Source organism: Terrapene carolina, unplaced genomic scaffold (assembly GCF_002925995.2).
Source record: "Terrapene carolina triunguis isolate 2854851 unplaced genomic scaffold, T_m_triunguis-2.0 Scaffold227, whole genome shotgun sequence".
NCBI lineage: Eukaryota > Metazoa > Chordata > Testudines > Emydidae > Terrapene > Terrapene triunguis.
The window spans coordinates 1,068,161-1,082,432 of NW_020664578.1; the positions used below are offsets into that span (position 1 = coordinate 1,068,161).

General features: G+C 59.4%; 3 protein-coding genes across 3 annotated transcripts in view; 2 read left to right on the plus strand and 1 right to left on the minus strand.

Annotated features, from left to right (window-relative positions):
* The window catches only part of MRPL24 (mitochondrial ribosomal protein L24), a 3,777-nt gene extending 238 nt beyond the window's left edge, over positions 1-3,539 (plus strand). Inside the window, exons 2-6 of the mRNA XM_024217380.2 lie at positions 317-552; positions 675-770; positions 1,317-1,420; positions 2,110-2,240; positions 3,235-3,539. Of these exons, the coding sequence (XP_024073148.2) occupies positions 370-552; positions 675-770; positions 1,317-1,420; positions 2,110-2,240; positions 3,235-3,371 (651 nt within the window). The 5' untranslated portion in view covers positions 317-369 and the 3' untranslated portion in view covers positions 3,372-3,539. The remainder of the gene's footprint in view (positions 1-316; positions 553-674; positions 771-1,316; positions 1,421-2,109; positions 2,241-3,234) is intronic.
* An 872-nt stretch (positions 3,540-4,411) lies between these two features.
* RRNAD1 (ribosomal RNA adenine dimethylase domain containing 1) lies at positions 4,412-13,933 on the minus strand. The gene is made up of 9 exons (XM_026656306.1): positions 13,855-13,933; positions 12,702-12,833; positions 12,216-12,337; positions 11,374-11,587; positions 10,049-10,111; positions 8,647-8,790; positions 6,419-7,266; positions 5,580-5,764; positions 4,412-5,017 (listed from the first exon to the last, which is right to left on the minus strand). Exons 2-9 carry the CDS (start codon positions 12,810-12,812, stop codon positions 4,899-4,901), a joined length of 1,806 nt encoding a protein of 601 aa, XP_026512091.1. The 5' UTR covers positions 12,813-12,833; positions 13,855-13,933; the 3' UTR covers positions 4,412-4,898.
* Positions 13,934-14,078: 145 nt separating this feature from the next.
* ISG20L2 (interferon stimulated exonuclease gene 20 like 2) overlaps positions 14,079-14,272 on the plus strand; it is a 7,510-nt gene continuing 7,316 nt past the window's right edge. Inside the window, exon 1 of the mRNA XM_026656304.1 lies at positions 14,079-14,188. The gene's annotated coding sequence lies outside the window, so the exon portion shown is untranslated. The remainder of the gene's footprint in view (positions 14,189-14,272) is intronic.

Sequence of the window (14,272 nt, forward strand, 5' to 3'; positions counted from 1 at the left end):
CTTAAAATCTTCTCCCCATGCGCTATTGCTGTGCGTAGACCAGCCAGGACTCCTGGGTTCCTTCCCTGGCTCTGGGATAGGATGACCAGATGTCCCGATTTTATAGGGACAGTCCTGATTTTTGGGTCTTTTTCTTATATAGGATCCTATTACCCCCCACCCCTTGTTCCGATTTTTCACACTTGTCTGGTCACCCTACTCTGGGAGGGGAGGGGCTTTGTGGGTTTGAGGATTGTGGGGAAAGGGACGAGACCGGGAGGTAGGACACCTGGGTTCTGTTTCCTAGCTCGGCCGCTGATTTGCTTTGTGACCTTAGGCCTGGCCTTGGCTGGATCTGCTGACCCGTGACCGCCCTCGCCGAGCGGGACCATGCGTCTGACCGCCTTGCTTGCCATGGCGGCTAGGATGAAGCTGCCCCCGGACTATCGCCACGGCATCTACCGGCCCGGGACGGCCATGGCCAAGGCCAACAACCCCCCCGGGCAGAGACGCAAGAAGGTGTTTGTGGAGCCCATCAGCAAGGAGGACTGGAAAGTGTTCCGTGGGGACACGGTGAGCCCCAGCCATAAGTAGTCCCCCTCTGGGATTGTCTAGCGTGGGGCGTCACTGAGTTTCTGTGCCCCGAGCCGGGGGGGTCCCGTATGGAGTTCTAACGGGGACTTGTTGTGTTTCAGGTGGAGATATTAATCGGGAAGGATGCTGGGAAGCAAGGAATGGTGAACCAGGTCATCCGAGCTCGCAACTGGGTCTTTGTGCAAGGTTTGAATACGGTAAGGGAAGGACGGGGGGGAAGCCTCAATCTCCTGTGTGTTGGCCAGCTAGAATCAGAACTGCTCTGCTGTGTGTCATACATCCCATACCGCCAATGGGGATTCTCCTTTAGCTCAGGCAGCTGGGCTCTCAGCGCAGGAGGTTCTGAGTTCTATCCCCGTTGCTGCTCGGGTTGTTCTGAGTCTCTGGTGCGCGGTGCCCAAGGAACCCCAAGAATGACTGTGCAGTGAGCCTGTTCCAAGCCCTGGGGCAAGTCACTCCTCTCTCTGTGCCTCAGTTTCCCCATCTGTAAGATAGGGCTAACCTACACTACGTGGGTGGGCTGTGAGGTTTAATCAGCTTGTAATGTGCTGCAGAATGGTGGCAATAACCCCTCCCCTCCCACCCAGCAGTCACTGGTGCTAGTGACGTGTGAGAGTGTAAAAGGCCACAACCCAGTTCAGCCACTGCCCTGGCCGGGATGGTCTCCTGGCCTGAGGGACCCTGGGGCGAGGCCAGTGGGTGAGGAAGGGGCGGCGGTTTGAAACCCAGCTCTCTGTTTCCAGCATTACCACTACATGGGGAAAACCGCCAATTACCCGGGGATGTACATCGCCAGCGAGGCACCCTTGCTGCTCCGACAGATTGCCCTGGTCGACCCTACGGACAGGTAATGCTGCCCCAGGCTCCGGCCCGTGGCTCGGCTGGGGGCACCGGCGTCCTTCCAGCTGCCTGTGGGAGGCTGGTGCTGTGTTAAACCCTCACCTAAGGCATTGCCCGCAGCCGTGAACCTACCGGATCTGTCTAGCTAAGCAGCGCAAGGCCTGGCCAGTACTTGGATGGGAGACGCTCAAAGTTAGAGTCCAAACTCTTTGGGGTAGGGCCTGTCTTTGTTCTGTGTCTGTACAGCACCTGGCACCGGGGAGCGGGGGTCAATGACTCGGGCTGCTAGGTGCTCCTGTGAGGCAAAGGGTAATAAGGGAAACCAAGAGTTGGGCCGGACGTGGCAAGGAATCAATAGGTAACGCAGAATTGACCCCAGTGTGGTGTGAGGGGGGCGCTGTGCCCCAAGGAGTGGGGGGCGGGGGCTCAGTAGGGGTGCTGTGCCCCAGGGAGTCCGTGCTGACCCCAATGCCCCAGCATGGTACTAGGGGACACTGTGCTGGAGGGAACAGTAGGGGGCGCTCCTTCCTCTGGGGGAGCGCTAACTGCAATCCCCTTGCAAGGTGCTAGGGGCCCCTGTGCTGCAGCAAGAGAGAGACTTCCACAGACACCAATTAAAAACCTCCCCAAAGGCTTTTGGCTGGTCTGAGCAACCCTCTCGGGGGTCTCGTCTGATCCCCCTGCCCTTCCCCCTAGGAAGCCCACCGAGGTGGAGTGGCGCTACACCGAAGAGGGTGAGCGAGTGAGGGTGTCTCTGCGAACCGGCAGGATCATCCCTGCACCCGTCCACCAGCGCCGGGACGGCATCATCCCAGAGCAGTGGAAAGGTGAGCGGGTTTGCCAGGGGCTTCTCCCACCTGGCCCCGGGCGAGCCGACGTTGCTTTCTGTTGGGAACTGCTGAAAGGTGCCCGAGCAACAGGGCTGAAATGGGATGGTGTCTGCGGCATGTGGCACACTTGGGGCCTGATTCTCAGTCGCTGCAGCCCTGTGGCTGACTCTAAGTCGCCTTTGTGCTCTGTGTTCTAGAGCCGCGCAGACCTTGGTGTAAGTGAGAGCAGCCACGGAGCTGCTCTAATTTGCAATCTGCTTCCCAGGGCCAAGCGACTTTCAAGTGGGCGCCGGTGACGTTTTCCTGCGGGCGCGGGGCTGAGAATCGGGCCGAGAGGTTTAAAGCGGAGCCTGCTTCGCAGCTGGGCCAGGGAGGGGATAGTGTTTCCTTGAGTTATTTGTACTGTCAGTCACCCCACAGCCTGCATTTACAGCTGCTGGCTTGGAAGAGCCTTGGCCTCACCCAGACTCGGGGAAACCAGGAGTGGGTTTTGTCACACTTCTCTCGTTAGCCCTGTTTCCACTGACGTTTGTTTCCCATCTGGGAAGCGACTGTATAAACCCACGTGGCTTTTGAGTTTGTGCCTTGGCGATCCCAGGTCCCAAGAGATGGGCCTGATTCTCCCCTGCCCAGCATGTCGTGTCATCGCTGATACCAGCATGGACCCGATCAGAATGGCGGCAACCCCCCCGTCCCGCGCGTCAAGCAGAGCTCGCCCTGGGCATGATGTGGCCCGGTCCAATTCCCCTGAGACATGAGCCGGACTAGAATTCGGCTACCCCTGGAGCTGGGCTGGCCCTGCAGGGCTACATTCGAGCTCCCTCCCACACAGCTGGGCTGGGCTGGCCCCGTGGGAGCGAACCCCCTTCTTCCCCACAGCCGTCTCTGCTGTGCGGATCTGCGGCGGAAGGGGTGCTGTTCTCCGCAGCGTCCTGGAGACGGTGCCGAGATCGAGGTTGTAACATACTCCCCTCTCCTCCTCCCCGGGCAGATGGGCCAAAGGACACCTCAGTGGATGATGCGCTGGACAGGACCTACCAGCCATCCCTGAAAATATTCGAAGAAGAAATCCTGGAGCTGCAGGGCATCGTGGAGACGCGCCGAGCCAAGAAGTCCTATTGGTATTAGCACCTCTGCAGCTGTCTCTACCTGTGACCCCGGCGCTTACGCCATGTGGCTCGTGGGCGGCCCGCTCTCCTGGAGTCCCCAGTTGCCTTCAAGGGTAAGGGGGCCGGTGGCAATTAGGGCCTGCCTCTCCCGCCGGCCGGCAATAAAGACATCCTGACCCCTTTTGTATGCCAGTCTCGGCCATCTTCCTTTCTGAGCCGCAGGGCACGCATCCCTCCTGTGGCAGCGAACGCGGCCTCTCGCTGCCACCGCCTGGGCAGAGACCCGAGCGGAACTGGGTCTGGCTTATGAATCCTGTTGGTTACGGCAGAGCCCGAGTGGGGGCCCGCTGTGCTCGGTGCTGTACAAACCCAGTCCCTGCGCCGCAGAGCGCACAGTCTGACCAACTGCGGTCTCGGGGAAAGGGGTACGGCACCCCCGAGGTGGCAGCCAGTGGCATGGTAGTTTTCTGGGGGGTTTTGGGTGGGTTTAGTTGGCAGGGGATGGGCTGAACACAAAGAAGGGGGGGCATCTGAGAGAAGCAGGGTGGGAGGGGAAGGGGGCAGGTGTGGCATGGAGCTGAGTTGGAGAGATGGTTGGGGAGGGCTGGAGCAAACAGCCAAGCCGCACAGGCCGAGACAGTTGAATATCAATTTCCCCCCCCAGGTTAAACAGTGGGGAGGGCAGGGTAGCCCCAGTTGGCCCCCACCTTAGGCTGTAACTGTTTGGCTCGGCCTCTGGGTACAGAGAAAGGAGGCCTGGTGTCTGGGGGGCCAGTTTGGGATTAGATCCCAGCTCTGCTACAGGCTGCACAGGTGACCTTAGGACAGTCACTTAACCCCTGTTCCATTCTGTAAGGGGTGGGGGGGGGAGTGGGATAAGTACCCGAGGGGTGAGCACCTCAAAAGCTGAGATGTAAGAGGATCCATAACCCACCCCCATTAGGATTAACACTGCTTGTTACGGCAGCGCCCACCCTTGCCCATCGTGTTCTGCACAGACCCGTGGGAGAGTCGCTGCCTGTCCCCATGTAGACAAGGAGCAGTGACAGACAATGCAAACCTGGTGGTACGTCCCACTGCTCTTTTGGGGGGTGTTTATTTTGGGTGAGAGATGCAAGGCCAGGAAGGTCGGGCAGGTGGAGGTGCAGAGATTGGGCAACCAGCCAGTCAGCACCTGGAGCTGCTGCTGCTGCCCCTAACTGGGCCCTGCTGGGCTTTCTCTGGTGCCTGGGGTTGGCTCCTCCTTGGACTCTTCTAGCCCAAGGAAACGGTGGGTGGGGGGAAGAAACCTCCCTGCCCTTGAGTGGGGCTGAAGGGGGAAGGATTGGTCCTGGATGGGCCACATCATCTCGCTCCCCATGCGCAACTGCGGCAGAACTTTCTGAGGCTGCACTAGCCTGCCACAGGCAGCCCCGGACTCCCCCAGTGCCCGCCTCTTCTTACGACGAGTGCCTCCTTCTTTCCCGTACGCTGTTCAACAGCTGCCACGTTCCTCCCCAGAGGCTGCTGCAGGCGCTTCATGTGCATCAATGGAAGCTGGTGTGAGTCAGTCTTCCCCTGCCAGCGTGGATAACGCAGAGTCCAGCCCAGCCTTGGCCGCCACCAGCACTAGGTTCCGGGGCGAGAAGCTGGGGTTAAACAGGGGAATCAACTGGCACTGGAAGCCTGCAGGGGAAGAGTGGGAGGGACACCGAGTAGTTCACATGTGGGGTTTGTAGTGAGTTCTTACAGGTCAGGCGGTTTGTTCAAAAAGATCATTTCCCCCCCCACAGTCCCCAGATGCACACGCTAGCCTGGCGAGTAGGTGGCGATAGAGACAGGAACACGCGTGCTCGCTCGCTGGGTGAACGGGAGGCAGGACCTGCTCGCTAGCCCAGCAAGTGGGAGCCGTACAGAGGGGGACACGGGCTCGCTAGCCTGGGAAGTTACTGTTACTGAGGCCAGGGCTCTCTGTGGGCTACAAAGGGCAGCTACTGGCGAGGCGAGGGGCGGTGGAGGGGAAAACACTCGCTCGCTGCAGCCAGCATCCCAAGGATGAACATGCTCGTCCGTGCCAGGCGGAGGGTTTAAATCCCCCCACGCTGGAGACAGAGGGCTACAAGGAGCAGCTCAGGGGAAGGGCAAATGGTTGCCCCCCTCCTCCCCCCCCCCGCAATGTGAAGGAGCCGAGTGTCTCTGCCCTGGATCCCAGGCCTGGGCCGGGGGTGGGTCGGTCCGAGGCACTCACCTTGCTCCTGCAAGTAGATCATCCTATCCAGCAGGATGAGGGTCTCCACCAGCGGCGCCAGCAGCAGGGCCAGGCTGAAGAAGGCCACCACGTTCTGTTGCTGGGCCAGCATAGCATCCACGCAGGCCCGATCCAGAGGGGCGGCGGGGTCCAGCCCTACCCGCTGCAAGCCCAGCCGGGCGTACCTGCCAAGGGGAAACAGCATGGCCCCGTCAGCTCTGGTGCCCGCCCCAGGGCAGCTCAGCCGGAGCTGACAGGACCCTGGCAGGGCCCAGGCCCCCTGGCCACTTGCCACCCTGCCACTAGCTCTAGCCCCCAAGCCACATTCCCATCCCCAAGCAGGGAAGGGAACCCAGGAGTTGTATACCGCTCATGTATATATAGCTTTGGGCATCAGTTGTCAGACATAGCATGGGGAGCAGACTGGGCATGTGCCCATTAACCCCTGAGTTACCCTCAGGTGAGCCAGTCAGATGGGGTGGATCAGTGACGTCATGTCCCTGTGCCTCAGTTTCCCCATCTGTGAGAAGTGGAGAGTCGTGCCCCTAAGTTGTTTAAATAGCAATCGATGGGAGTGGAGACGGGTGCTAGGAACCAGGAGACAGTTGCCTCCGTCCCTTTCAATGAGGTTCTGTATCCAAACAGCCCCCGAGTTCTGGGGAATTTCTGAGCAGGATCAGCCCTCCCATCTCCAGTAAGGAGCCAGAACCGGAGCCCCGTCTCTGGTCTCCCCAGCTTCTAGGGCTGTCGAGATGGGATGAGGCCTGTCTCTGCTGCGTGGCCACTGGCTGGTTAGCTAGGCCAGACTTTGCTAAGACACGCCACGCCGGCTGACTCACTCCTCGAAGGCTAGCTGGTGGGCCTTGTTGACCGTCTGCACCCCGAGGCATCTCTTCGCCGGGTCAGCCGCCCGGATCAGCGTCTCCAGCGTTGCGCGGTAGCAGTGAGTCCGCAGGACGGGGCTCTCGCTCCTCAGCCGCAGCACGTAGTCCTCCACGGCGTGGCAGGCCACTTCCCGCGCCTTGTAGGAGAGGGCGTGGCCCGGCAGGCCGGCCACCCAGGCGCTCAGGGGGTAGCCGTACTCAGGCCGGTCGGTGGAAGGAGGAGGCGGTGCAGCGAGGCCAGGAGGGGTCGGCTCCTCCTGAGTGGTGAGTTTCATGTAGCAGCAGGCCACCGAGGTCATGGCCACCACGTGGGGGCAGCGGGTGAAGTGTCTGAGCAGGGCTACGCTGAGGTCTCCGCACGCATGGAGGCCAGTCAGGAGCAGCCTGCCCTCTGCCAGCAGCCCCAGGGGATTTACTGCCGTTGGGCGGCTCGGTCGATACAGAGGGTGAGGCCCGTTGGGAACACAGCCACGGCCTCTGCTTCCGAAGGGATCTGGGGTTCCCCCCTGCTCCTCTCTTGCAGCAGCCATGCGGCTCCATCCTCCTGGCCCCTTCTCTCCAGCCTTGCCCGTCTCTGCCCTATCTCTGCCACCCCCACAAGGGGCTGTGGGGGGAATGATCTTCCGTGGCCCTGGTGAGTCGTAGGTGGCACCGGCCTCTGGGGACAGGCCGCTTTCTGCCATGGGAGAATGAGCTGTGTCTATTCCTGGCTGCGGCGGGAGGAGGAATTCCCGCCATGGTGCTTGGGGGTCGACCCACCCCGCCACGTGGCTCGGCCCACGGAGGGAGATCTCCCCTGGATCCTGCAGGAAGGGAGAAACAACGAATCACAGACAGCCACTCAGCGGTGGTTGTCTGAGCTCAACACTACCACAGCTGATCAGACTAAGGCTCCGGCTAGGCTGGGGTTCTGCCTTCAAGAGAGGCCAATGCCAGCTGCCTGAGAGGCAGGTGCAAACTGCGCCGTCCCAGTGGGCCACCACGGAATAAAGGGAAGTTCCGTCGCCTCTGGCAGTAAAGGGTTAACTCCTAACAGATGGTTATAGTCTGAGCTCAGGTTACCCTGGCCGTCCTGATCGGGGAGCAGCTCAGACCCAATAAGCTGTTAACAAAAAGCCACCCAGCAGAGCCAGGATGAAAACCCCGATCTCCGACACCCAGTCCCACGCCACAGCTACTAGACCAGGGGTGGGCAAACTTTTTGGCCCAAGGGCCACACTGGGGTTGCAAAACTGTATGGAGGGCCGGGTAGGGAAGGCTGTGCCTCCCCAAACAGCCTGGTCCCCGCCCCCATCCGCCCCCTCCCACTTCCTGCCCCCTGACTGCTCCCCTCAGAACCCCCCACCCATCCAACCCCCCCCCGTTCCTTGTCCCCCACCCGCCCCCCCCCCGCACCCCCACCCCTTGACCGGCCCCCCGAGACCCCATGCCTATCCAACCCCCCTGTTCCCCATCCCCTAACCCCTATCCACACCCCCGCCCACTGACCTCCGCCCCTTATCCAACCCCCCGGCACCGGCCCCCTTACCATGCCGCTCAGAGCAGCATGTCTGGCAGCCGCGCCGCCCAGCCGGAGCCAGACACGCTGCTGTGCTGCTCCGTGGAGCGTGTAACCCCGCCGCCCAGAGCGCTGCCCACGCGGCGGCATGGCTACGGGGGAAGGGGGACAGCAGGGGAGGGGCCAGGGGCTAGCCTCCCCCGCTGGGAGCTCAGGGGCCAGGCAGGACGGTTCCGCGGGCCCCGTAGTTTGCCCCCCTCTGTACTAGACCATGCTCCCTCCGCTGGAGCCTCGCTTCTTCCCTAGACAGTCTTCAGGGTAAAAATATTAACATCCTCTCCTTGAATGGGTCGCAGCCTGGATTTCCTCGGGGCGGGAAGCGTCAGGAGGATATCTCTCGCCAGCGCCGGGTTCTCTGAGCACCTCACTATCAGAGATGGACCCCTGAGAGGTAGGCGGCTCAGTCCCATTTCACAGATGGGGAACTGAGGCACAGGGTCGATTAAGGGTCGCTCAAAGAGCCAGAAACACAACCCAAGTCTCTTGAGTCCTAAGCCGTGCCCTACCCACTAGGCCGTCCTTCCAACCCCATAGGAATGTAGTCATTGCCTGGTGTGAAGAGCCCACTGATCCGCACAGGGCATTAGCCTTGGGCCCCTCCTCTGCCCCCCACTGCACCGTCTACCTTGGCTTGTCGCGCTTGCTCCTTCTCCAGCGCCCACACCAGTTCTCGGTCAAACTTCGTCGCCATGTCAACCAGGCGTCCGTCTCCCTCGATCGCCGTGACGGACAAACCCAGACCGAAGGCCAGAAAGCGAGAGAGATGGCCCTTGAAGGGGAACACACGCCGACCGTCAACACGGCTGCTGCTTTGGGGGTTTCTGAAAGCTCCCTCCCCTCCCCCAGCACTGGAAGATTAGGGAGGGGGGGGATGCATTTCCCCACACTGGGGCGAGTCATGATTTTTGAGTGCTTGGGTTGGGGGCCTGCGGCGGAGTGCTGAGAACTAGCAGCTGACTCAGCACTCTGGTCGCTGTAAATCCAATTTCTTCCCCTCCCGCCCCACCAAAGGGCCTGATTGAAGGAGGGAGGGAATGGCTAATGTCCAGATCAGCCTGAGCTGGGGAGAGCTAAGGAGATAATTAGCCCATTAACTGCGAGAGTAAAAAAGGAGCCCAAGACGGAAGTGCAAAGGAGAGAGAAAAAGCAAGGCAGGCCAGCAAAGCCAGGGTCAAGGGGGAGCTCTGGAGCACTCTCTTCTCTCTGGCCAAGGGATGATGACGGTATGTCACTGCAAACAGAATTGCTGCATGAAGGGGCGGCTCTAGCTTTTGTGCCACCTCAAGCACGGCAGGCAGGCTGCCTTCGGCGGCTTGCCTGTGGGAGGTCCCCGGTCCTGTGGATTCGGCGTACCCGCCACCGAATTGCCGCCGAAGTTGCGGGACCGACGGACCTCCCGCAGGCATGCCGCCGAAGGCTGCCTGACTGCCGCCCTCGCAGGGACCGGCAGGGCGCCCCCCGTGGCTTGCCGCCCCAGGCACGTGCTTGGAGCGCTGGTGCCTGGAGCCGCCGCTGGCTGCATGGGACTGTACGGGGTGGTGGCTGAGATCACACAAATAAAAGACACAGTGGTGGTTACAAACCAGAGCTGCAGGGCCCTATCTCAAAAGCACTGTGCGGGCAAAGCAGGACGTGCAACTGATTAGAAGCTGCATAGGGGACCATAGAGAGACAGCTCCTAGGTGAGTTCGGTCTCCATAATCCATTCAGTCCTTGGCCTCTCCACTAAGGCTGCCAGCGAGGGAAGCAGCTGGCACTGATCGTGCTGGTGAGTTTTGGGATACGGTCTCCTGGGAAGTGAGTTACTCCTCACTATGTCACAGGCGCCATCAGCTGGCAAGGTCTTAGGCTCACCCGCAGTCCAGGGCGGGACTCCAAATGGGTGACATAAAGGTGAAAGGAACCCCGTGAGCCAGCCCGTCACCCCTCCTATGCAGCAGGAGACAATGCACCTCACCCCTCCAGGGAAGGATCTGGGACACAAAGTATAATGCAAACCACGGAACTACAGGCTCCCAGTGACCTACCTGGCCAGAGCCAATATCTACCACCTGGTCACACCTGGCGATCTCGCTCAGTTTCTTCACCACCTGAGGAAAAAATAAAGGTGCAGACTCATCAAGGAACTTGTCAGCAGAAAGGCCCAGGCTGTCCAGCTTGGGTGCGGAGAGTTAGCCACCGAAATCCACGTTGCAACACCTAGGGAGCTGGCCTGCTTCTCGACGCAGCTTCCGCCGACTTCAGGGTACAACATCTTGACAGATCAGGCCTCTTTTATTGGGCTGCTCAGTCGAGGATGCAGCTAGGAGAACCCCCAGCTAGGAGAACGTTGGCCAATGGCCTTCGCACTTTTCCTTATCACGACCCTATGTTGCAACTGAAAAAACGGTGGGGACCCCCTGATCAAGGGAGGACAGCGGTGACCGCCCTTGGACCCGCGTGTGACCCCCTTTCCCTCTGGAACTGCAACTCCCCCGCTGGAAACCCATGATCTTGGCCTTTGCCAGAGGAAGGCCTGGACTCAAGCGCTGGTCTTCCTCCTCCAAGAAATGCCATTCCTCAGAGCTGAGGAGAGTCACCTTCTAACTAATCTGATCGCTTCATCACCCTGCTACTAGGAATTATACTACGGAGGCTGTTGCTCATTCTGCTTTGATGGCATTCTAGCCGCATGGGCTGGAGACACAGTGGAGATACAGCCAGCCATCGTGGTGGATGGAAGGAGCGTGATAATGGAGTGACTTGGTGGCATGTTAGGCTGTCTTTGCCTACCCTACAGCACTGCTCTTAATGACTTGTGTTCTCCTAGTGCTAGGAGCCTCAGTCATGGACCAGGACCCCGTGCTGCTAGGAATCTTCTCTCTGTGGCTCTGTTCCTGAGCACTCCGCGCCTGTTCCAATCAATAGGCATCTTTCCATCATCTTCAGAGGGCTTTGGGTTAGGCCCCTCATGAACAGTCTTTTCATGCGGGCTGTCTTCCAACATAGCTTATGGGGCTTTAATAAGCGGAGACACCAAGTTCTGGTGAGCTCAGTGCCGCAGGCAATACCGAGACCTCAACATTCACCGTACTGGACACGGTACCATGCTGTCTTCTCTTCTGCCTACAGGGAGATAGAGCCTGAGCCAAAGCCCTTTGGATTTGATGGAAAGACTCCCGTTGACTTCAGCGAACGCAGAGTGCCCATCAGCGCATCTTGATGCTCCTGGGGATGTGAAGTGGGAAAGGAGGCTAGGATAGGAGAAAGCGAGACCCCAGAGATGGGGGTAGACCCAAGGGCTGCTGGATTGGAGTCACAGCTATAGTGATGTCATCATTCCTACTGGGGACAAGAAATGCTAGCCACAGACCTTCCCGAGCTGCCGGATTTCATGCTGCTTTTTCGGCTTGACGTGCTTCCGGAAAAGGGGGTTAAGCTTCGAGCTCTGACACCGGTTCTCCCTGAACTCCTCTGGCCTCCCGTTCGCTGACGTGCCGCCTCTGCCACGAGGCGTTCTGGAGAAAGCCAATGTGTGCGCTGTAGCTTTAAAGGCCAGCAAGGAGAGCGGCCACACCACGCTGTAACTGGCAGAACAAGGACCGCAGTTAGTGTATGGACAAGGAGTTCCCATTGCTGTCGCACCAAAGGGACTGAACAGACTACGGCTGTACAAATCACTTCACCCACCGGGGAAATGCGGCCACCTCTGGAGTAGAATGCGGCAGCTGTTTAACAGCACAGAGGAACAGTATGTGAAAGTTCAGGATGGGTGGTAACGAAGCAAATCATATCCAAGTTGAACTGCATGGGGAATTTAAGGAGGCAGAATGCTGGATTTAGGCCACTGGGAATGCAACCCTGACTCTTGCGAATAAAAAAAATGCTGTGGTGTCTTTAAAGGCCACAAGTCTCTGCCTATCTGTATCTCTAAGCCTTTCCAAAGCACCTGTCAACATATCTAGCCACTGAGTGGTCGGGGTTTCATATCCTCTCTGATAGGCATTTCCCCTATCACCACAGCACTCCCTAGCACCATGCGAGGGCTTTGGTCCAGGACTGACTCAGAGGGAAAAACATCCTCTGCTATAACTGACAATGCAGCCTGCAGACACAAGCCCTGCCTGCAGCCCTATGCCCCTTGCAAACCCCTGCAGCTAAAACAAGCCCACAGAGGACACTAGTAAAGCCCCTTTGACAGGAGCATGTTCTTACCAAACTTCCTCCGGTTTTCCTTTCTCGAGCAAGACGGCAGCGAGTTGCGGGGAGGGGAGATCGGTGAGCACTGCCTGCCAGGAATAAGGAAGCTTCCCCCAAAGATTATCGGTGAAAAACTCCTGCAGGGAAGAAAGGGTGATGGGGAAGGGGAAAGTTTAGGCAACAGCACTCATCATCCCAGCCCACCCCCAGCACTCAAACCCCAACCGAGATAATGGCCCCATTGTGCTAGGCGCTGTTCATATACATAGTGAGTGACAGTCCCTGCCCCAAACTGTTTACAATCTAAATAGACAAAACCGACAAAGAGTGGGAGTGGAAACTGAGGCACAGAGTAGGGCAGTGACTTGACCAAGGTCACACAGCAGGTTGATGGCAGAGGCAGGAATGAATCCCCAGTCTCCTAAGTCCCAGGCCAGCGCCCTACATGCTGGACCCCGCCGCCTCTCAGCAAAGCCCAATCGCGGTTTGAATAGGACTCACAATGATGTATGAGTCCACAATGGAGCCATAGAGAGAGAGGACATGGGTGATGTTCACTGCTAACTGCTTCTGCTCCTCCAAAGAGAGGGGCTGGCCGGAGAGCCCCGTCATGGCAGTGGCTGTGGGGTGAACCTGAGAGATGGGAAATGGTGCATGAAGAAAGAGTTAAAACCTCCTAAAAGGAAAAAGGGAGAGACTCACCGAGCAGGAAGGTCCGACTGAACGCGCTTGGCTCCTTTAATTACTCTTTGCAGCCAGGGGCTGCTTATGTAAAGGGTTTGGGGATGAGGGGCACTTCCTGGGGGAGAGGGAAGGCCAATTCAATGAGGCATTCACCCCCTGGCATCTCTGCCAGGCTTGGGAGTGGGTTGGTGATGTGGGCTCCTTTACACTAGCAAATGGGCTGAGGTCCAGCAAACTCATTTCCCGTATGATGCTGAACAGCCCTCCAAAGGTCTGGATCCAAGCTGGCGCCTGCGAGGGGAAGGCCCCATATCCCATTGCCTCGTGCCACTGTTGCGCTGTGCCGGGTGGCAGCAGCCTGTGCCGTGCCGTGCCATCCTGGCATTGGCTGGGTGGGGCGCTGTGGCTGCACCGTCACACGGCGCATTGTGTCGTGTGACCGTGCGTCACCAGGGGTTGCCAGGGCGTTACACTCACAAGACATTGTGGTGATGTCATGACACGGGGCATTAGCGTGGCATCACTCAGTGAGGTGTTGCCGTGACATTGTGCTGTGACACCACGTCACTGTGACATCACCCTGAGACGTTGCCATGACATTACAGTGCGACATCGCACTGTTGTGATGTGTCAGGGCCTGGGGCATCAGCGCGAAATCACTCAGTGAGGCGTTGCCATGACACTGGGCTGTGACATCACCAGGAGGCGTTGCCATGGCATTACACAGTATAACTGTGACGTCGTGCCGCGACGTCATGCCACTGTGATGTCACCGCACGGCACGTCGCTATGACATCACCCATAATGCAGTTCTGTCTGTGTCGCCAGCAGACGTCACCAGCCCCTGTCCCCGCCCGAGGGAGGCGCAGCCCGAGGCTCCTGGCCCCGCCCCCTCCCGCAGCTCCTTTGGCCCCATAGAGCTCACCCTCCGCAGGGCTAGAGCGCCCAACGGCACATCGCACCCACTCACCGCCAGCTCTCTATGGTCTCCCTCGCCGCAGGACCGCGCAGGCGCAAGCGCCCTCCCAGCCCCGCGCGCCTCCAGAGGGGCACACGCATGCGCACAATCTCGCCTCTGTGCCTCAACAGCCTGGGCGCATGCGTACACTGTCTTACGGCTGACCCCCGCCCTCCCACCTCCGCCGCCGCTCACTCCTGGCGCATGCGCACGACTCTTCGCGGCCCATGCTCCTTCCTGACTTTTGTTGTGCGTCCCTCCCCGTGTCCCCCGGCGGCGGGGCAGTTTGCACTTCCGCTTCCGGCTGCAGCTGCCTGGCTTGGTCTGACTGGCCCAAGGAGAGAGGGTGAGGGGTGTGGGGATCAGTGGGGGAGGGGGATCAATGGGGTAGAGGGATGGGGATCAGTGGGGTAATGGGGGATCAGTGGGG